The sequence below is a fragment of the Grampus griseus genome, assembly GCF_964374135.1.
Source record: "Grampus griseus genome assembly, chromosome: X".
NCBI classification, from domain to species: domain Eukaryota; kingdom Metazoa; phylum Chordata; class Mammalia; order Artiodactyla; family Delphinidae; genus Grampus; species Grampus griseus.
The window spans coordinates 43,483,076-43,507,922 of NC_138999.1; the positions used below are offsets into that span (position 1 = coordinate 43,483,076).

Sequence of the window (24,847 nt, forward strand, 5' to 3'; positions counted from 1 at the left end):
AAGATGGGGAGAAAAGGCTGCCTTTCAGCCAGGAGCTAATGACAGAACATATCAATGTGGAGTGAAGCAGGGAGCTTTAATCGCTCCTCTAAAGTTCTGGCAGAGCAATCTAAGTTATCATACCAATTATCAGGGGAAACAAGACTATAGGGAAATTGTCTGGACAAGAGAGAGGCTTTTAATAATCCCCAACACTAAAGTTCCCCATAGAGAAGTGGAGTTATAGCAGTCTAAATTGCCATAGCCTGCCAGCTCATACTGGGTCATAGAGCCTGTTGGCAGGGAGACAGGCAGTGAGCAATGGCCTCATAGGAGATGCGAGACAAATTGTGAGCCTCCAAACCTCTGAGCTCGTGGCTTGCCAGGGATGCCCCAGCAAAAATAAATGCAAAGGGAAAAAAGCATGTGGCTTGCTCCTGAATGGTGTGTGCCACAGGGAGAGAGGCAAGTTGAAGTGTCCCATTTGTTGTAACCTGGGTAAAAGGGAGCCTGAAGAGGAAGACTGCTGACTTGAGCAGATTTCATGGCTGTTTTGCCTGGAAAAATCTAAAGCAAGCTTCCTCTATGGGCCAATTTCTACTCACTGGCCAGTGGAGCTTGAAGACCTCCTAAGCCAGCTAGCCTGTCATGCACCAAAACTTCAGGGCTTGCCAGGGCTCATAGCTGCAAGGGGAGTCTGCTATGTCCCTTCAGTAGCATAGCTTGGAAGTAGTTACCCTCCCTGAACATATTATCCCTTTTCAATATTTTATTTTACAAAATATATGTTAACACAATGGTAGTTAAGACATTCATTCATTCATTCAACATATATGTATTGAGGGCATTCTTTGTGCCTGTCCTTGTTATGTTCCGATATACAGTGATAGACAAGATATAAATGATCTTTGCTCTTGTGGAATTTATATTCTAATGGAACGATGCAGACCATAAATAAATACACAAATAAATATAGAAAATAATGCGATATGAAGAAAAATAAAGCAGGAAAAGGGGAATGGAGACTGATGGGGGTGTTGTTTTAGACAGGTGGCCAGGGATGGCTTCTCTGGTGAGATGACATTTGAATGAAATGAGGTAGTGAGCAATGCAGGTATCTGGGGGAAGAGTTTTTTGGGGGTCAAGAGGAAGAATAAGAACCCGCCCAGAGAAGGGAGACTGCCTGGGATATTTGTGGACAGTGAAGAGAATAGCATGGCTGCTGTGGAGTAAGTGAGGGAGAGAGGTTACAGGGCCCACATAAAATGACAACAAAATGTTAGACGAATCCTGTGAACAAGGTGACAAAAATGGTATTCTGGGCTGGAATATAGTGATATTAGGCAGATTCATAACCAGGTAAATGATCATGTCCACAAGGTTGCTTTTGAATAGGCTGATGTTAATTGTAAGGGAACGTCCAGTACTATTCAACAATGTTAACCAATTTAAATAAAAACATGGAAGGCTAGCTTGTCAACTTTGAAGTACCTAAAGCAGGAGGGAGAGCCACTGGATGACAGAATCAAGATTGAAAATGACCTTAACAGGCAGTAGGGTCAAAGTAAACAAGCTGAAAAGGGGATAAATGTGAAGCTTGGCCTTTAGGCATAAGGACATAAGTTGCAGCAGAACAAGACAATAGGAACTTGGCTTGGCAGCATCAAGCGTGAAAAGGGCTTAGGGGATTTACTTGACTTTAAGCTCCAGATGAGTCAACAGTCTGAAAGAGCTTAAAAAAAAAAAAAAAAGGATCGTGCTTCTTTGAGCTAAGTTAATATAATCACAGTGCCCAAAACCAAGGAGCCAAGAGTCCCTCTCAAATTTGTTCAGTTCATACCACAGAAAGATGCTAAATTAGCATAAGGTTGGCTTCCTGTTCCCCTTCCTGTATTTTAAGATCCTCTTTTAAGATACTAACTCATTTAACATGCATAACGCACTTGAGTATAACTTTTATTCCCTATTGGCAGAAAACAAATGATACATGAGGCACAGAGAGGTTAAGTAACTTGCCCAAGGTCACACAGTTAGTAAATGATGGAGTATGCTCCCGGGAGTAGTAGTATCAGCATCATTTCTTGTAAGAAATGGAAATTCTTGTGCCCTACCCAGATCTACTGAATCAAAAGCTCTGGGGCAGGGGCATAGGGCCTAGAAATCTGTGTTTTAAAAAGCCTTCTGGATGATTCTGAGGCATTCTTGTATTTGACAAATACTGCATTATACTGTTTTGCCCCCATATAAATCAGGGATCCTGTCTTAGTCATATCTTATTCTCTACATTGTTATCACTGAGCCTTACATATACGCAGTATTCAGTAAATGTATTAATGAATTCATGTAACAAATCTTGACTGTGAATATACCATGTATCGGGTTTGAGTTAAGTGCTAGTGATAAAAGAGCTCACAGTCTGGAGTGGGAGACATACATGTGACGAACTATAATATAGTGTGTTAAGTGCTCTGAGATATGTGTTCTGGGTTTACAGCAAAGGAAGTAATTTATTTGTCTGGAGAAATGGGGAGGGGCAATTACAGAAGTCTTTAAACAGGAGACAATGTTTGACGTTGCTCTCACCCTCTAGGATGAGAGAAGAAATTTACCAAGCAGATAGGGTAGGAAAAAGGGAAATTAGAAGACATCAGAAATTAGAGTTTGTTGACTGAATAAATAATGAATGAATGCTAATCAGCAATGGCATGTGCTTCCTCAGAAAGTCATCAAATGGATACCGCCACCTTGGATGCTGGAGAAGGGATTCCCTAGCCTGGCCAGAGGGTTGGACCAGATCATCTTTAATGACCTCATCATCTCTAAGATGGGTGGGACTTCCCAACAGGGAATATTAAAGAGTGTATTTGCCTAGGCCAAGAAGCCAGAAGGAGTCAAGAAGATATGGAGGTTTCAAAAGATACTCCTAAGAAACCACAGGCCAAGTAACACATGATAGAAAGAAGGGCTCTCAAGAGTGACATTCAATTGGATCAAGATTGCAGGTGACTAGGATGAAAGGCTAAAAGCTAACTCATGGGGCATTGTATGAGACATTACACAAAAAGAATGGCTTAGCACAGGTGCTTCTAAGCAATAATATGTCATCGGTGGAAAGCAAAAGAAAGTAGTAATGCTATCAGTTGACCATCTATAACAAGAATAAGAAATGATATAAGATGGGAAAAAACAAACTAAAAAACCCAACTTCCACAAGAACACAGAACATGTTGGGCCAATTACAAAGGAGAGGTGGCAGCCCCTTAACACCTATTTGGGGGTGATTTATAAGATGCTGAGGCAGCCATCCTTCAGTCTGCCCAAAGACATCTTCCCCAGGTCCCTGTGGGGTTGAGCAAAGTCTCAGATTCAAGACTTCATTGACTTTCATTAGCAGCCTGAGTAGACTTGGCTGACTAGTTTGATACTTTTCCATCTTGCCCCTAGGCCCTTCTTTCTCCTAGCCAGTCAAGTGTCTCTTATATACCAAGTCATCAATCTCATCATCTCTCTAGTCAGCTATCTGGTAAGTGACTCTATGTGGATAAATATTTGAGTAGTTCTGAGAATAATATATGCATGCATCCCTGAGTGAGGGATGTGTGTCTGTTCATGTCATTACGGGGACATATGAGTATGCTTGCCTGCAGAAAACTGTGTGAGTGGCTCATTCCATGTATCAATGTCTGTCTGTATCTGTGTTGGGGTTGGGAAATGAACTGGAAGAGACTAGAGTGGCTCAGAGTGTATGTACACGTATGTGCACACACGTACACATGTGCTGTGTCTAGTTCTAAAACTGTTGTAATCGTTACAGGAATCCTTGCCCCCTAGCTAATGCTGGCTTTTCCTTGGCATTGAAGTAGGCAGCAAGCAAAAAAAATTATTTCATGGATTATCTACTGTCTCAAAATCATGTAAAAGCTGAAATCAATTCTGATCATTTGGAAACAATTTTGACAGAGGCTACAAAGAACATGCCCACATACATATACACCATAAGCAATATTCACCATCCCAAAAGTCTAAAGGAAAACATGAGCTGTCTATACACATATGCACACTCGTACTCCTAGAAATGTTTGATTGGTTGACCAGATTAATTTAATTGCAGTCTTTTTCTCTAGGCTTTACATCTTCCCTCCCTCCCCAATGTATTCCCCAATGTATTAAAGTTTAGCTACTCACCATCACCCTTGGGGTCGCTGAGGGCAGTGGGAGGAATGACTGATGATCGATGACTTCCAAACCAGCATTCCTTGGAAAACCGTCTCCTGCAGTCATCATGCACCTGGAACAACAGGAGAAGAAAGAAAAAACTTGAGTGGGGTGAGAAAAGGATAAGATAGATCAGCATTTTGTCCCAATTCCAAAATTTAAGTGCTCAGTATTCAAAACTCCCTTTCTGAGATTTGGTGCCATACACATACCCCTGACTCAATCTCTCTTTCCACTCTGAGCCTGCATCATCCCTGAGTGTGACCTCTGAACTCTGTTCCTTTCAAAGGTGGTTTTCAGAAGATACATATCACAGGCACTGCACAGATGCCAGTCCTAGGGCACAATTTTAGTGGCCTACACAATGGGTAGTTTACTTGCAGTATAAGAGTGCAAATCCTGATAACATGTTGTTATGCTTCATTCCTTACAACAACTGTGTGCTGTAGGGAAGACATATTAAGTTTGTTTTAGAAATGAAGAAACCAAAGCTCAGAGAGGTAAAGGATCTTGCTCAAGGTCAAACAACTGGGAAGTGAAAAGGTGGAGACTCTGCTGCCTTCTCCACTAATGGCATATTTCCCAGATTTCTGATATCTTCAAGCATCACTTCCTGGAAAGCTACACAGTTCCTAGAAGACATGAATCTGGCCTAATTATGCAAAACAATTAAAAGAGATCCAGAGGACAATCAGAGTCATCTTCTTTTTTATTACAATATAACTGAGATAAGCATTACACTAATTTCAGGTGTACGGCATAATGATTTGATATTTGTATAAACTGTGAAATGGTCACCATAATAAGTCTAGTTAACATCCATCACTCTACATAGTTACATTTTTTTTCCTTGTGATGAGAACTTTTAAGATTTACTCTCTTTTTAAAAAAATTTTAAATTTTATATTAGAGTATAATTGATTAACAATGTTGTGTTAATTTCAGGTATACAGCAAAGTGATTCAGTTATACATATACATGTATCTATTCTTTTTCACATTCTTTTCCCATTTGGGTTATTACAGAATATTTAGCAGAGTTCCCTGTGCTATACTGTAGGTCCTTGTTGGTTATAAGATTTACTTTCTTAAGGAACCCTAACATCATACTAAAGGAATCCATCAAAACACAAGGAAAGAAACTGGGAGGAGTAGACAAGAACAGAGAAGAACTACAAAAACAACCAGCAAACAATGAACAAAATAGCTATAAGTAAATACCTATCAATAATCACTTTAAATTTAAATGAACTAATGCTCCAATCAGAAGATGTAGAGTGGCTGAATGGATACAAAAACAAGGCCGATATATATGCTGCCTGTAAGAAACTCACTTCAGATCTAAAGACACACACAGACTGAAAGTTATAGGATAGAAAAGGGTATTCAATGCAAATGGAAATTAAAAGAAAGCCATGGTAGCAGTACTTATATCAGACAAAATAGACTTTAAAGCAAAGACTAACAAAACAAGGAGGGACATTAAGTTATGATAAAGGGGTCAATCTAACAAGACGATATAACATTTGTAAACATTTATGCACTCAACAGAAGAGCACCTAAATATATAAAGCAAATATTAACAGAAATAACTGAAGAAATAGACAGAAATACAATAATAGTAGGGAACTATAATACCCCAGTTACACCAATGGATATATCATCTGACAGAAAATCAATGAAGAAACACTGGCCTTAACACATTAGATGAGATTACCTTAATATATACACCTATAGAACATTCCATCAAAAAGCAGCAGAACACACATTCTTTTCAAGTACACATGGAACATTCTCCAGATACATCACATGTTAGGCCACAAAACAAGTCACATTAAATATAAAAAGATTAAAATCATATTAATCATCTTTTCAGAAAACAACACTATGAAACTAGAAATCAACTACAATAAGAGAACTGGAAAAAACACAAACACATGGAGACTAAACAGCATGATGCTAAACAACCAATGGTCAGTGAAGAAATCAAAGAAGAAATAAAAATATACCTTGAGACAAATGAAAATGGAAACATAACTGTCCAAAATCTATGGGACATAAGGTTAACAGCTGATCTTTCAGCAGAAACTCTGCAAGCCAGAAGGGACTGGCAGGACATATTTAAAGTGATGAAGAAGAAAAACCTACAACCAAGATTACTCTACCCAGCAAGGAACTCATTCAGATTTGATGGAGAAATTAAAACCTGTAGAGACAAGCAAAAGCTGCGACAGTTCAGCACCACCAAACCAGCTTTACAACAAATGCTAAAGGAACTTCTCTAGGCAAGAAACACAAGAGAAGGAAAAGACCTACAATAACAAACCCAAAACAATTAAGAATATGGGAAAAGGAACATACATATTGATAATTACCTTAAATGTAAGTGGATAAAATGCTCCCACCAAAAGACACAAACTCACTGAATGGATACAAAAACAAGACCTGTATATATGCTGTCTACAAGAGACCCACTTCAGACCCAGAGCCACATACAGACTGAAAGTAAGGGGATGGAAAAAGATATTCCATGCAAATGGAAATCAAAAGAAAGCTGGAGTAGCAATTCTCATATCAGACAAAATAGACTTTAAAATAAAGACTATTAGAAGAGACAAAGAAGGACACTACATAATGATCAAGGGATCGATCCAAGAAGAAGATATAACAATTGTAAATATTTATGCACCCAACGTAGGAGCAACTCAATACATAAGGCAAATACTAACAGCCATAAAAGGGGAAATCGACAGTAACACAATCATAGTAGGGGACTTTAACATCTCACTTTCACCAATGGACAGATCATCCAAAATGAAAATAAATAAGGAAACACAAGCTTTAAATGATACATTAAACAAGATGGACTTAATTGATATTTATAGGACATTCCATCCAGAAACAACAGAATACACATTCTTCTCAAGTGCTCATGGAACATTCTCCAGGATAGATCATATCTTGGGTCACAAATCAAGTCTTGGTAAATTTAAGAAAATTGAAATCATATCAAGTATCTTTTTGGACCACAATGCTACGAGACTATATATCAATTACAGGAAAAGATCTGTAAGAAATACAAACACATGGAGGCTAAACAATACACTACTTAATAACCAAGTGATCACTGAAGAAATCAAAGAGGAAATCAAAAAATACCTAGAAACAAATGACAATGGAGGCACGACAACCCAAAACCTATGGGATGCAGCAAAAGCAGTTCTAAGAGGGAAATTTATAGCAATACAATCCTACCTTAAGAAACAGGAAACATCTCAAATAAACAACCTAACCTTGCAACTAAAGCAATGAGAGAAAGAAGAATAAAAACCCCACAAATTTAGCAGAAGCAAAATCTATGGGACAAAGCAAAAGTAGTCCTAAGAGGGAAGCTCATACTGATACAGCCCTACCTCAAGAAACAAAAATCTCAAATAAAGAATCTAAATATACATTTAAAGGAACTACAAAAAGAAGAATAAGCAAAGACCAAAGTTAGAAGAAGGAAAAAAATAATAGATCATAGAGGAAATAAATGAAATAGAGACAAAAATACAAGAGATCAATAAACGTAACAGTTGGCCTTTTGAAAAGATGAACAAAATCAAGGAACTTATTTAGCCAGCCTCATCAAGAAAAAAAGAGATTACCTAAATAAGTAGAATCAGAAATTAAAGAGGAAAAATTACAACTTGACACCACAGAAATATGAAGGATCATAAGAGACTACTATGAACAATTATATGTCAACAAATTAAACAACCTAGAAGAAATGGAAAAATTTCTAGATCATATAATCTTCCAACACTGAATCATGAAGAAATAGAAAATCTGAATAGACAGATTATTAGTAATGAAATTGAATCAGTAAGCAAAAAACTCCCCCAAAACAAAAGTCAAGGTCCAGATGGCTTCACAGGTGAATTCTACCAAATATTTAAAAATACTTAATATCTATCACTTTCAAATTATTGCAAAAAATGAAGATGAAGGAATACTTCCAAACTCATTCTACAAGGCCACCATTAACGTGATACCAAAACCAGACAAAAACACTGCAAGAAAGAAAATTACAGGCCAATATCTTTGCTAAATATAGATACAAAAATCCTCAACAAAATATTAGCAAATCAAACTTAACAATACATTAAAAGACTTATACACCATGATCAAGTGGGATTCATTCCAGAGATGTGAGGATGGCTTAACACCCATAAATCAATAAATGTGATATGCCAAACTAAAAAAAGGAAGGATAAAAATCACATGATCATCTCAAAAGATTCAGAAAAGCATTTGATAAAATTCAATATCAGTTTATGATAAAAAATTCTTAACAAAGTGGGTATAGAGGGAACATACTTCAACATAATAAAAGGCCATATATGACAAACTCACAGTTAACATTATATTCAATGTGAAAAGCAGAAAGCTTTTTTTTTTAAGATTAGGAATGAGACAAGGATGCTCACTCTTGCCACTTTCATTCAACATAGTATTGGAAGTTCTAGCCACAGAAATGAGGCAAGAAAAAGAAATAAAAGGCATCAAAACCAGAAAGTCAGAAGTAAAACAATCAGTATTTTCAGATGACAGAATACTATATACAGAAAACACCAAACACTCCACCAAAAATCTATTAAAGCTAATGAATGAATTCAGAAACTTGCAGATACAAAATTAATATACAGGACTTCCCTGGTGGCTCAGTGGTTAAGAATCCGCCTGCCAATGCGGGGGACATGGGTTCGAGCTCTGGTCCAAGAAGATCCCACATGCCATGGAGAAACTAAGCCTGTGCACCACAACTACTGAGCCTGAACTCTAGAGCCCATGAGCCACAACTACTGAGCCCTCGTGCCACAACTACTGAAGCCTGCATACCTAGAGCCCATACTCCACAACAATAGAAGCCACTGCAATGAGAAGCCTGCGCACCTCAATGAAGAATAGCCCCCACTCACTGCAACTAGAGAAAGCCTGGGTGCAGCAATGAAGACCCAATGCAGCCCCAAATAAATGAATAAATAAATTTATTAAAAAAATTAATATACAGAAACCTGTTGCATTTCTATACAATAATGATGAACCAACAGAAAGAGAAATGAAGGAAACAATCCCATTTATAATTGCATCCAAAATAATAAAATACTTAGGAATAAATTTAACCAAGGAGTTAAAAGACCTGTAGCCTCAAAACAATAAGACAATGATTAAAGAAATTGAAGATAACACACCAAAAATTGGAAAATATGCCACACTCATGGATTGGATGATTCAATATCATTAAAATGTCCATACTACCAAAAGAAATCAACAGATTCAATGCAATCCCTATCAAAATACCAGTGGCACTTTCCACAAAACTAGAAAAAATAAATATAAATTTTAATGAAAACACAAAAGGCTCCAAATAGCCAAAGCAATCTTGAGAGAGAAGAACAAAACTACAGGTGTCACACTCCCATACTTGAGAGTATACCACATAGCTATAGAATTCAAAAGAGTATGGTACTGGCACAAAAACAAGATGCATAGATTAATGGAACAGAACAGAGAGTCCAGAAATAAGTCCATACTCATACAATCAATTAATCTATAATAAAGAAAGACTATACAATGGAGGAAGGACAGTCTCTTCAGTAAATGGTGCTGGGAAAACTGGACAGCTACATGTAAAAAAATGAAATTACAACATTCCTTAACACCATACACAAAAATAAACTCAAAAGACCTAAAGACCTAAATGTAAGACTGGACACTATAAAAGTTTTAGAGGATCAATGGTGAAAAACAGAAACCATTTCCACTTAGATCAGGAAAAAGATAAGGTTGTGCACTCTCACCATTATTGTTCAACATAGTTTTGGAAGTTTTAGCCACAGCAATCGGAAAAGAAAAAGAAATAAAAGGAATCCAAATCGGAAAAGAAGAAGTAAAACTGTCACTGTGTGCAGATGACATGATACTATACATAGAGAATCCTAAAGATGCTACCAGAAAACTACTAGAGCTAATCAATGAATTTGGTAAAGTAGCAGGATACAAAATTAATGCACAGAAATCTCTTGCATTCCTATACACTAATGATGAAAAATCTGAAAGAGAATTTGTGGAAACACTCTTATTTACCATTGCAATGAAAAGAATAAAATACCTACGAATAAACCTGCCTAAGGAGACAAAATACCTTATAGAAAACTATAAGACACTGATGAAAGAAATTAAAGATGAAAAAACCAGATGGAGAGATATACCATGTTCTTGGATTGGAAGAATCAACATTGTGAAAATGGCTATATTCCCCAAAGCAATCTACAGATTAAATGCAATACCTATCAAACTACCAATGGCATTTTTTCACAGAATTAGAACAAAAAATTTCACAATTTGTATGGAAACACAAAAGACTCTGAATACCCAAAGCAATCTTGAGAAAGAAAAATGGAGTTGGAGGAATCAGGCTCCCTGACTTCAGATTATACTACAAAGCTACAGTAATCAAGACAGTACGATACTGGCACAAAAACAGAAATATAGATCAATGGAACAGGATAGAAAGCCTAGAGATAAACCCATACACATATGGTCACCTTATCTTTGATAAAGGAGGCAGGAATGTACAGTGGAGAAAGGACAGACTCTTCAATAAGTGGTGCTGGGAAAACTGGACAGCTACATGTAAAACAATGAAATTAGAACACTCCTTAACACCAAACACAAAAATAAACTCAAAATGGATTAAAGACCTAAATGTAAGGCCAGAAACTATAAAACTCTTAGAGGAAAACATTGGCAGAACACTCTATGACATACATCATAGCAAGATCCTTTTTGACCCACCTCCTAGAGAAATGGAAATAAAAATAAACAAATGGGACGTAATGAAACTTCAAAGCTTTTGCACAGCAAAAGCAACCATAAACAAGATGAAAAGACAACCCTCAGAATGGGAGAAAATATTTGCAATCGAAGAAACTGACAAAGGGTTAATTTCCAAAATTTACAAGCATCTCATGCAGCTTAATATCAAAAAAACAAACAACCCAATCCAAAAATGGGCAGAAGACCTAAATAGACATTTCTCCAAAGAAGATATACAGATTGCCAACAAACACATGAAAGAATGCTCAACATCAGTAATCATTAGAGAAATGCAAATCAAAACTATAATGAGGTATCACCTCACACCAGTCAGAATTGTCATCATCAAAATATCTACAAACAATAAATGCTAGAGAGGGTGTGGAGAAAAGGGAACCCTCTTGCACTGTTGGTGGGAATGTAAATTGATACAGCTACTCTGGAGAACAGTATGGAGGTTCCTTAGAAAACTACAAATAGAACTACCGTACGACCCAGCAATCCCACTACTGGGCATATACCCTGAGAAACCCATAATTCAAAAAGAGTCATGTACCACAATGTTCATTGCAGCACCATTTACAACAGCTAGGACATGGAAGCAAGCTAAGTGTCCACTGACAGATGAATGGATAAAGAATATGTGGCACATATATACAATGGAATATTATTCAGCCATAAAAAGAAACAAAATTGAGTTATTTTTAGTGAGGTGGATGGACATAGAATCTATCATACAGAGTGAAGTAAATCAGAAACAGAAAAACAAAGACTGTATGTTAACACCTATATATGGAATCAGGAAAAAAAGAAGGTTCTGAAGAACCTAGGGGCAGGACAGGAATAAAGATGCAGACATAGAGAATGGACTTGATTACAAGGGGATGGGGGAGGGTAAGCTGGGATGAAGTGAGGGAGTGGTATTGACATATATACACTACCAAACGTAAAACAGATAGCTAGTGGGAAGCAGCCACATAGCACAGCGAGATCAGCTCGGTGCTTTGCAACCACCTAGAAGGATGGGATAGGGAGGGTGGGAGCGAGACTCAAGAGGGAGGGGTTATGAGGATATATGTATACATATAGCTGATTCACTTTGTTATACAGCAGAAACTAATACAACATTGTAAAGCAATTATACTCCAATAAAGATGTTAAAAAAATAAAAATACAACTAAAAAACAACCAAAACTCTTAGAGGAAATCATAGGCAGAACACTCTTTGACATAAATTGCAGCAATATCTTTTTCTAGCTGTCTCCCAAATTAATGGAAATAAAATCAAAAATAAAGGAATGGGACCTAATTAAACTCTAAAGCTTTTGCACAGCAAAAGAAACCATAGACAAAATGAAATGAAAACCCACAGAATGGGAGAAAATACTTGCAAACAATGCAACTGACAAGGGATTACGCTCCAAAATTTACAAACAGCTCATGAGGCTCAATATCAAAAAAACAGGGCTTCCCTAGTGGCACAGTGGTTGAGAGTCTGCCTGCCAATGCAGGGGACATAGGTTCATGCCCCAGTCCGTGAAGATCCCACATGCCACGGAGCAGCTGGGCCCGTGCACCATGGCCGCTGAGCCTGCACGTCCGGAGCCTGTGCTCCGCAAGGGGAGAGGCCACAACAGTGAGAGGCCCGCATACAGCAAAACAAAACAAAACAAACAAACAAACAAAAGAAACAAACAACCCAATTGAAAAATGGGCAGAAAACCTAAATAGACATTTCCCCAAAGAAGACATACAGGTGGCCAGGAGGCACATGAAAAGATGCTCAACATTGATAATTATTAGGGAAATATAAATCAAAACTACAATGAGATATCACTTCACACCAGTCAGATTGGGCATCATTAAAATATCTATAAACAATAAATGCTGGAGAGGGTGTGGAGAAACAGGAACCCTCTTATACTTTTTGTCGGAATGTAAATTGGTACAGCCACTACAGAGAACAGTATGGAGGTTTCTTAGAAAACTAAAAATAAAGCTGCCCTATGACCCAGCAATTGCACTCCTGGGCATATACCCAGAGAAAACCATAATTCAAAAAGATACATGCACCCCAATGTTCATTGCAGCACTGTTTACAATAGCCAAGACATGGAAGCGACCTAAATGTATATTGATTTTGAATCCTACAACTTTACAGAATTTTTTTTAATGCTAACAGTTTTTTGGTGGAGTCTTTATGGTTTTCTCTATATAATATTGTGTCATCAACAGTCGGGATTGGTCAAGATGGCAGAGAAGGAACACCCTGAGCTTGCCTCCTTGAACAGGCACACTAGAAATTAGAACTACTTACAGAGCAATTATTGATGAGAAAGACCAGAAGATTAGCATGAAAGTGTTACAATTAAAGAGATAAAGAAGGAACCACAATGAAATGGTTAGGGGAGTGGAGACGCAGTACAGTCGAGAGCCATATCCTTGTGTGGGTGACCCAGAAGTGGGAGGATAATTATAATTGTAGAGGTTCTCCCCATAGAGCAAAGGGCCTCAGCCCCTCATTGGGCTCCCAAACCCAGGGTTCCTGCAGCAGGAAGACAAGCCCCCAGACAGTTTGGCTTTGAAGGCCAGCAGCAGAGCCAGAGGAATGTGGGGAAAGAGATTCCACTCTTAAAGGGTGCACATAAAATCTCACATGCTCTGGGAACGAAGTCAGAAGTGGTAGTTTGAAAGCATCTTGGGTCAGACCCACCTGCTGATCTTAGAGAGCCTCCCAGAGAGGGTCAACTGGAACTCACGCTGGGGACATAGACACTGGCAGCACCCATTATTGGGAGTGCGTTACACCACATGGACACTGGTGCTGGCAAGGACCATTTTGGCATCTTCATTCCAGCTTATTTGCACAGAGACGTAGCCCCAACTGTCAGCCTCTTGGCACCAGTACTGAGATGGTTCAGAAGAAGTAGCTAGTCAGGCATGGACACTGCCCCACCCAAAAGCAGGGGGGCTGCATTAAGACCTCCTGAGCCCACAGCCACCCTGTGATCCAACCCTTACATCAGAGGGCCCAGGACCCGGCCCCACACACCAGTGCACTGGACCTAGCCACTGGACTCCATAGGGGCCCTCACAGCTAGCCATAGGGACCCAGTCTCACCACCAATGGACCAGCACCAACTCCAGGAAAATCAGGGCCCTGCATCCAGAGACCCCAGAACTGGTCCTTCAAATCAGTGGTCCAGCACTAGCACTGGGAGCAGCCTCACCAACGAGTGGGCACACACCAGCCCCAGGGCACCCTGGGCCCCAACTCTGCCCAACAAGGAGGTCAACACACCAACTCCAGGACCCCCAAGGCCCTGCAGCCAGAGACCCTGGGACATGGATATACCAAACAGTGAACTGGCACTAGCCCCAGAACCCCTTGAGTCTCAGCCCTGCCCACCAGCAGACCAACACCAGCTCTGAGACACCTTGGACCCCTCAGACAATTACCCTGGGATACAGCCACACTCAGCACACTGACACCAGCTTTGGAACACCCCAGATGCTGCAGTCAGCTGTGTCAGGAAGCAGCCTGCCTACTAGCAAGCCAACACTAGACCAAGGACCACTGGTCCTGCAACCTACCACCACAGAACACAGCTTTGCTGACCAGTAAGCCAGCACTAGCCCTGCACCCCCCAAAATGGTTTGATAGCCAGCTGCTTCATGACCTGGTCCCACCCACCTGCAACTGGCAGTCTGCACACAAGGTGAGGCCTGGCAACCAACCAGACCGGGTGCCAACCAGCCTACCAGACCACCCACAGCAGTCAGCACACCACAACAGAAAGACCCATGAAGCCCACATAGGGGACAACCCTAGAGCATATAGTTCTGGTGACCAGAGCAGAGTGCACTGCTGGGACACATAAGATGTCTCCTACAAAAGGCCAGTTCTCCAAGGTCGGGAAATATAACCAACCTACGAATACATAGAAATAAAAACAGCAAATTAGGCAAAATAAGGTGACAGAGGAACATATTCAAAATGAAGGAACAAGATAAAATCCAGGAAAAAGAACTAAATGAAGTGGAAGTAAGCAACATACACAATAAAGAGTTCAAGGTAATGACATAAAGATGTTCAATGAACTCAGGAAAAGATTGGATGAACAGAGTGAAAAGTTAGAAGTATTCAACAAAGAGTTACACAACAAAGAGAAGAACCAAACAGAGATGAAGAAGAAAACAATAACTGAAATAAAAAATACACTAGAAGGAATCAGCAGTAGCTTAAGTGAGATACAGAGGAACATATCAGCAATTTGGAAGACAGAGGAGTGGAAATCACTGAAGCTGAACAGAATAAAGAAAAATGAATAAAAAGAAATGAGGACAGTTTAAGAAACCTCTGAAACAACATCAAGTGTAGTAACATTCACATTATAGGGGTCTCAGAAGGAAAAAGAGAGAAAGAGGCAAAGAACTTATCTGAAGACATAATAGCTGAAAACTTCCCTAACCTGGGAAAGGAAACAAATATCCAAGTTGAGGATTCACAGAGAGTCCCAAACAAGCTTGACCTCAAGAGGACCACACCAAGACACATTGTAATTAAAATGGAAAAATTAAAGATAAGAGGGAATATTAAAAGCAGCAAGGGAAAAGCAACAAGTTATGTACAAGGGAACTCCCATAAGGCTATCAGCTGACTTTTCAGCAGAAACTGCAGGCCAGAAGGGAGGGGCACAATATGTTTAAAGTGATGAAAGGAGGAAACCTACAACCAAGAATTTTCTACCTGGCCAGGATTTTATTTGGATTTGATGGAGAGATCAAAAGTGTTACCGATAAGCAAAAGCTAAGAGTTCAGCATCACAAAACCACCTTTACAAGAAACGTTGATGGGACTTCTGTAAGCAGACAAGGCCACAACTAGAGATATGAAAATCACAAAAGGAAAAATCTCATTGGTAAAGGAAAATATATAGTAAAGGTAGTATTAATGATGTATAAGGGTAGTAGGAAGAAAAAGTAGGAAAACCATATATATCCACAATAAGCAGTTAAGGGATAAACAAAACAAAAAATGTAAAATCTGATGTCAAAAAGAGCAAACTTGAAGGGGGGAATGCAGGGTTGTTAAAATGCATATGTGCTTAAGAGATCAAAACCAAAATAATTATATTTATATATATATATATATATATATATATAATACACACACACACACACACACACACACACACAGCTATATCTAAACCTCATGGTACCCTCAAACCAAAAATCTATAATAGATACATACAAAAAAGAGAAAGGAATCCAAACATAACACTAAAGGTAGTCTTCAAATCACAAGGGAAGGGAGCAAAAGAAGAAGAAAGGAACAAAATGAACTACAAAAAACAACCCTAAAACAATTAACAAAATAGCAATAAGTACATACCTATCAATAATCACTTTAAATTTAAATGGACTAACTGCTCCAAACAGAATACAGAGTGGCTGAAGGGATAAAAAACAAGGCACATATATATGCACCTACAAGAAACTCACTTCAGATCTAAAGACACACACAGACTGAAAGTGAGAGGATGGAAAACACTATCCAATGCAAATGAAAATTAAAAGAAAGCCAGGGTATCAATACTTATATCAGACAAAATAGAGTTTACAACAAAGACTGTAACATGAGACAAAGAAGGACATTATGTAATGATATAGGGATCAATCCAAGAAGAAGATATAATAATTGAAAATATATATACACTCAACATAAGAGCAAATAAATACATGAAGCAAATATTAGCAGGCATGAAGGGAGAAATTTACAATAATAGGAGGGGTTTTTAACAACCCACTTACATCAATGAAGAGATCATCCAGATAGAAAATAGAAAACCAATAAGGAAATGCTGTCCTTAACACATCAGACAAAATGGATATATATATACATATATAAATTCCATTCAAAAGCAGCAGAAAATAAATTATTTTCAACTGCACATGGAAAATTCTCCAGAATAGATCACATATTAGACTGAAAAAGAAATCTCAGTATATTTAAGAAAATTGAAATTATATCAAACATCTTTTCCGACCACAATACTATGAGACTAGAAATCAACTATGAGAAAAAGCTGCAAAATACTTAAACATGTGGAAACTAAATATTATACTATTAAACGACCAATGGATCACTGAAAAAATCAAAGAGGAAATTAAAAAATACCTGGAGACAAGTGAAAATGAAAACACAATGATCCAAAATCAATGGGATGCAGCACAAGCAGTTCTAAGGGTGAAGTTTATAGTGATACAAGGCTGCCCCAGGAAAGAGGAAAAATCTCATATAAACAATATAACTTTACACCTAAAGGAGCTAGAAAAAGAAAAACAAACATAACCCAAAGTTAGTAGAAGGATATAAATGAGAAAGATCAGAGAAGAAATACATGAAATAGAAACTAAAAAATGGGAAAGATCAATGAAACTAAAAGCTGGTTCTTTTAAAAGATAAAATTGATAAAACTTTAGCCAGACTAATAGAGTGTCCAAGCAGATAAAATCAGAAATGAAAAAGGAGAATTTACAACTGACAGCACAGAAACACAAAGGATCATAAGAGACTCCTATGAAAAATTATATGACAATGTAGAAGAAATGGACAAATTCCTAGAAACGTACAATTTCCCAAGACCGAACCAGGAAGAAATAGAAAATATGAATAGACCACTTACTAGTAATGAAATTGAATCAGTAATAAAACATTACTCTCAAAAAAAAAAGTTCAGGATCAGATAGCTTCACAAGTGAATTCTACCAAACATTTAGAGAAGAGTTAACATCTATATTCTCAAACTATTCCAAAATATTGAAGAAGAGGGAACACTCCCAAATTCAGTCTATAAGGCCACCATTACCCTGATACCAAAACCAGACAAAACACTACAAAAAAGAAAATCATGGGCCAATATCTTTGATGAATGTAGGTGCAAAAAGCCTCAACCAAATATTAGAAAACCAAATCTTACAATACATAAAAAGGATCATACATGACGATAAATTTGTATTCATTCCAGGGTCACAAGAGTGGTTCAACATATGCAAATCAATCAATGTGTTGAGATGGAGTTCTCTGGGTCTTGGTGTTGAGATGGAGCTCTCAATAGAACAGGATAGAAAGCCTAGAGATAAACCCACACACATATGGTCACCTTATCTTCGATAAAGGAGGCAAGAATATAAAGTGGAGAAAAGACAGCCTCTTCAATAAGTGGTGCTGGGAAAACTGGACAGCTACATGGAAAAGTATGAGATTAGAACACTCACTAACATCATACACAAAAATAAGCTCAAAATGGATTAAAGACCTAAATGTAAGGCCAGAAACTATCAAACTCTTAGAGGAAAACATAGGCAGAACACTCTATGACATAAATCACAGCAAGATCCTTTTTGACCCACTTCCTAGAGAAATGGAAATAAAAACAAAAATAAACAAATGGGACCTAATGAAACTTCAAAGCTTTTGCACAGCAAAGGAAACCATAAACAAGACCAAAAGACAACCCTCAGAATGCGAGAAAATATTTGCAAATGAAGCAATTGACAAAGGATTAATCTCTAAAATTTACAAGCCGCTCAATAACAAATGCAAACAACCCAGGGCTTCCCTGGTGGTGCAGTGGTTGAGAGTCTGCCTGCTGATGCAGGGGACATGGGTTCGTACCCCGGATGGGGAAGATCCCACATGCTGTGGAGCGGCTGGGCCCGTGAGCCATGGCCACTGAGCCTGCATGTCCAGAGCCTGTGCTCTGCAACAAGAGAGGCCACAACAGTGAGAGACCCATGTACCACAAAAACAAACAAACAAACAAAACAAAACAAAAAACAACCCAATCCAAAACTGGGCAGAAGACCTAATTAAACATTTCTGCAAAGAAGATATACAGATTGCCAACAAACACATGAAAGAATGCTCAACATCATTAATCATGAGAGAAATGCAAATCAAAACTACAATGAGATATCACCTCACACCGGTCAGAATGGCCATCATCAAAAAATCTAGAAACAATAAATGCTGGAGAGGATGTGGAGAAAGGGGAACCCTCTTGCACTGCTGGTGAGAATGTAAACTGATACAGCCACTATGGAGAACAGTATGGAGGTTCCTTAAAAAACTAAAAATAGAACTACCATACGACCCAGCAATCTCACTACTGGGCATATACCCTGAGAAAACCATAATTCAAAAAGAGTCATGTACCAAAATGTTCATTGCAGCTCTATTTGCAATAGCCAGGTGATGGAAGCAACCTAAGTGTCCATCATCGGGTGAATGGATAAAGATGTGGCACATATATACAATGGAATATTACTCAGCCATAAAAAGAAATGAAATTGAGTTATTTTTAGTGAGGTGGATGGACCTAGAGTCTGTCATACAGAGTGAAGTAAGTCAGAAAGAGAAAGACAAATACCATATGCTAACACATATATATGGAATTTAAGAAAAAAAAAGGTCATGAAGAACCTAGGGGTAAGACGGGAATAAAGACACAGACCTACTAGAGCATGGACTTGAGGATATGGGGAGGGGGAAGGGTAAGCTGTGCCAAACTGAGAGAGTGGCATGGACATATATACACTACCAAACATAAAATAGATAGTTAGTGGAAAGCAGCCACATAGCACACGGAGATCAGCTCGGTGCTTTGTGACCACTTAGAGGGGTGGGATAGGGAGGGTGGGAGGGAGGGAGATGCAAAAGGGAAGAGATATGGGAACATATGTATATGTATAACTGATTCACTTTGTTATAAAGCAGAACCTAACACACCATTGTAAAGCAATTATACTCCAATAAAGATGTTAAAAAAATCAATGTGATACAGCACATTAACAAAAAGAAACACAAATATCACATGATCATCTCAATAGATGCATAAAAAGCATTTGACAAAATTCAACATAACAATTCTCATCAAAGTGGGTATAGAGGGAACATATCTCAATATAATAAAGGCTGTTTACAGCCAACTCACAGCAAACTTAATACTCAATGGAGAAAAGCTGAAAGCCTTCCTGCCAAATTCAGGAATAAGACAAGTATGGCCACTCTCATCACTTCTATTTAAGATAGTATTAGAAGTTCTGGCCACAGCATTGAGACAAGAAAAAGAAATAAAAGGTATCCAGATTGGAAGGGAAGGGGTAAAACTGTCATTATTTGCAGATGACATTATACTCTACATATAGAACACTAAAGTCTCCACACAAAAACTATTAAACTAATAAATCATGTCAGCAAAGTACTAGGATATGAGATTAATACACAGAAATCTGTTGCATTTCTAAACACTAATAATGAAATAGTAGAAAGAGAAAGCAAAAAAAATCTTGTTTAAAATAGTATCAAAAAATACCTAGGAGAGGGGGAAGATGGCGGAAGAGTAAGATGCGGAGATCACCTTCCTCCCCACAGATACGTCAGAAATACATCTACACGTGGAACAACTCCTAGAGAAAACCCACTGAACGCTGGCAGAAGACCTCAGACCTCCCAAAAGGCAAGAAACTCCCCACGTACCTGGGTAGGGCAGAATAAAAAAGAATAAACAGAGACAAAAGAATAGGGGCGGGACCTGCACCAGTGGGAGGGAGCTGTGAAGGAGGAAAGGTTTCCACACACTAGGAAGCCCCTTCACGGGCGGAGACTGTGGGTGACGGAGGGGGAAAGCTTCAGAGCCGCGGAGGAGAGCACAGCAACAGGGGTGCGGAGGGCAAAGCGGAGAGGTTCCCGCCCAGAGGATTGGTTCCGACTGGCACTCACCAGCCCGAGAGGCTTGTCTGCTCACGTGCCAGTGTGGGCGGGGCTGGGAGCTGAGGTTTGGGCTTCGGACAGAGCGCAGGGAGAGGACTGGCAGCGTGAACACAGCCTGCAGGGGGTTAGTGCACCACGGCTAGCTGGGAGGGAGTCCAGGAAAAAGTCTGGACCTGCCGAAGAGGCAAAAGACTTTTTCTTCCCCCTTTGTTTCCTGGTGCGTGAGGAGAGGGGATTAAGAGCGCTGCGTAAAGAAGCTCCAGAGACGGGCGTGAGCTGCGGCTAACAGCGCGGACTTCAGAGACAGGCATGAGACCCTAAGGCTGCTGCTGCTGCCACCAAGAAGCCTGTGTGCGAGCACAGGTCACTATCCACACCTCCGTTCCGGGGAGCCTGTGCAGCCCGCCACTGCCAGAGTCCCAGGATCCAGGGACAACTTCGCCAGGAGAATGCACAGCATGCCTCAGGCTGGTGCAATGGTCCCGTCAGCCTCTGTAGCCGCAGGCTCGCCCTACATCCGTACCCCTCCCTCCCCCCAGTCTGAGTGAGCCAGAGCCCCTGAATAAGCTGCTCCTTTAACCCCGTCCTGTCTGAGCGAAGAACAGATGCCCTCCGGCGACCTACATGCAGAGGCATGAACATATCCAAAGCTGAGCCCCGGCAACAGTGCGAAAAAAGAGAAAGGGAAATTTCTCCCAGCAGCCTCAGGAGCAGCAGATTAAATCTCCACAATCAACTTGATGTACCCTGCATTGGTGGAATAACTGAACAGACAACGAATCATCCCAAATTGAGGAGGTGGACTTTGAGAGGAAGATTTATTATTTTTTCCCCTTTTCCTCTTTTTATGAGTGTGTATGTGTATTCTTCTGTGTGAGATTTTGTCTGTATAGCTTTGCTTTCATCATTTGTCCTAGGGTTCTGTCCGTCTGTATTTTTTCTTACATTAAAAAAATTTTTTTCCTTAATAATTATTTTTTTATTTTAATAACTTTATTTTATTTTATCTTACTTATTTAATTTCATTTTATCCTCATTCTTTCTTTCTTTCTTTCTTTCTACTTCTTCTTGCTTTTATTCTGAGCCGTGTGGATGAAAAGCTCTTGATGCTGCAGCCAGGAGTCACTGCTGTGCCTATGAGGTGGGAGAGCCAACTTCAGGATACTGGTCCACAAGAGACCTCCCAGTTCCATGTAATATCAAATGGTGGAAATCTCCCAGAGATCTCCATTTCAACACAAACACCCAGCTTCACTCAACAACCAGCAAGCTACAGTGCTGGACACACAATGACAAACAACTAGCAAGGCAGGAACACAACCCCACCCATTAGCAGAGAGGCTGCCTAAAATCATAATAAGGCCACAGACACCCCAAAATACACCACCAGATGTGGACCTGCCCACCAGAAAGAGAAGATCCAACCTCATCCACCAGAACACAGGCACTAGTCCCCTCCACCAGGAAGCCTACACAACCCACTGAACCAACTTTAGCCACTGGGGACAGACACCAAAAACAACGGGAACTACGAACCTGCAGCCTGCAAAAAGGAGACCCCAAACACAGTAAGATAAGCAAAATGAGAAGACAGAGAAACACACAGCAGATGAAGGAGCAAGATGAAAACCCACCAGACCTAACAAATGAAGAGGAAATAGGCAGTCTACCTGAAAAAGAATTCAGAATAATGATAGTAAAGATGATCCAAAATCTTGGAAATAGAACATAGAAAATTCAAGAAACATTTAACAAGGACCTAGAAGAACTAAAGATGAAATGAGCAATGATGAACAACACAATAAATGAAGTGAAAAATACTCTAGAGGGGATCAATAGCAGAATAACTGAGGCAGAAGAACGGACAAATGACCTGGAAGATAAAATAGTGGAAATAACTACTGCAGAGCAGAATAAAGAAAAAAGAATGAAAACAACAGAGGACAGTCTCAGAGACCTCTGGGACAACATTAAACACACCAACATTCAAATTATAAGGGTCCCAGAAGAAGAAGAGAAAAAGAAAGGGACTGAGAAAATATTTGAAGAGACTATAGTTGAAAACTTCCCTAATATGGGAAAGGAAATAGTTAATCAAGTCCAGGAAGCACAGAGAGTCCCATACAGGAAAAATCCAAGGAGAAACATGCCAAGACACAGTAATCAAACTGTCAAAAATTAAATACAAAGAAAACATATTAAAAGCAGCAAGGGAAAAACAACAAATAACACACAAGAGAATCCCCATAAGGTTAACAGCTGATCTTTCAGCAGAAACTCTGCAAGCCAGAAGGGACTGGCAGGACATATTTAAAGTGCTGAAGGAGAACAACCTACAATCAAGATTACTCTATCCAGCTAGGATCTCATTCAGATTTGATGGAGAAATTAAAAACTCTACAGACAAGCAAAACCTGAGAGAGTTCAGCGCCACCAAACCAGCTTTACAACAAATGCTAAAGGAACTTCTCTAGGCAAGAAACACAAGAGAAGGAAAAGACCTACAATAACGAACCCAAAACAATTAATAAAATGGTAACAGGAACATACATACTGATAATTACCTTAAATGTAAATGGATTAAATGGTCCCACCAAAAGACACAGATTGGCTGAATGGATACAAAAACAAGAACCATATATATGCTGTCTACAAGAGACCCACTTCAGACCTAGGGACACATACAGACTGAAAGTGAGGAGATGTTAAAAGATATACCATGCAAATGGAAACCAAAAGAAAGCTGGAGTAGCACTTCTCATATCAGACAAAACAGACATTAAAATAAAGACTATTACAAGAGACAAAGAAGGACACTACATAACGATCAAGGGATCGATCCAAGAAGAAGATATAACAATTGTAAATATTTATGCACCCAACATAGGAGCACCCCAATACATAAGGCAAATGCTAACAGCCATAAAAGGGGAAATCGACAGTAACACATTCATAGTAGGGGACTTTAACACCCTACTTTCACCAATGGACTGATCATCCAAAATGAAAATAAATAAGGAAACACAAGCTCTAAATCATACATTAAAGAGGATGGACTTAATTAATATTTATAGGACATTCCATCCAAAAACAACAGAATACACATTCTTCTCAAGTGCTCATGGAACATTCTCCAGGATAGATCATATCTTGGGTCACAAATCAAGCCTTGGTACTTTAAGAAAATTGAAATTGTATCAACTATCTTTTCCGACCACAGCGCTATGAGACTAGATATCAATTACGGGAAAAGATCTGTAAAAAACACAAACACATGGAGGCTAAACAATACACTAATGGATAAAGAAGATGTGGCACATATATACAATGGAATATTACTCAGCCATAAAAAGAAACGAAATTGGGTTATTTGTACTGAGGTGGATGGATTTAGAGTCTGTCATACAGAGTGAAGTGAGTCAGAAAGAGAAAAACAAATACCGTATGCTAACAGATACATATGGAATCTAAGAAAAAAAATGTCATGAAGAACCTAGGGGTAAGACGGGAATAAAGACACAGACCTACTAGAGCATGGACTTGAGGATATGGGGAGGGGGAAGGGTAAGCTGTGCCAAACTGAGAGAGTGGCATGGACATATATACACTACCAAACATAAAATAGATAGCTAGTGGGAAGTAGCCACATAGCACATGGAGATCAGCTCAGTGCTTTGTGACCACCTAGAGGGGTGGGATAGGGAGGGTGGGAGGGAGGGAGACGCAAGAGGGAAGAGATATGGGAACATATGTATATGTATACCTGATTCACTTGTTATAAATCAGAAACTAACACACAATTTTAAAGCAATTATACTCCAATAAAGATGTAAAAGAATAATAAACAATACACTACTTATAACGAAGTGATCACTGAAGACATCAAAGAGGGAATCAAAAAATACCTAGAAACAAATCACAATGGAGACACGACGACCCAAAATCTATGGGATGCAGCAAAAGCAGTTCTAAGAGGGAAGTTTATAGCAATACAATCCTACCTTAAGAAACA

General features: G+C 39.1%; 1 protein-coding gene across 1 annotated transcript in view; it reads right to left on the minus strand.

Moving 5' to 3' along the window:
* DGKK (diacylglycerol kinase kappa) overlaps window positions 1-24,847 on the minus strand; it is a gene marked incomplete at both ends in the record, with an annotated part of 159,759 nt that overhangs the window by 39,270 nt on the left and 95,642 nt on the right. The window contains one exon of the mRNA XM_082681869.1: window positions 4,165-4,267. Within this exon, the coding sequence (XP_082537995.1) occupies window positions 4,165-4,267 (103 nt within the window). The remainder of the gene's footprint in view (window positions 1-4,164; window positions 4,268-24,847) is intronic.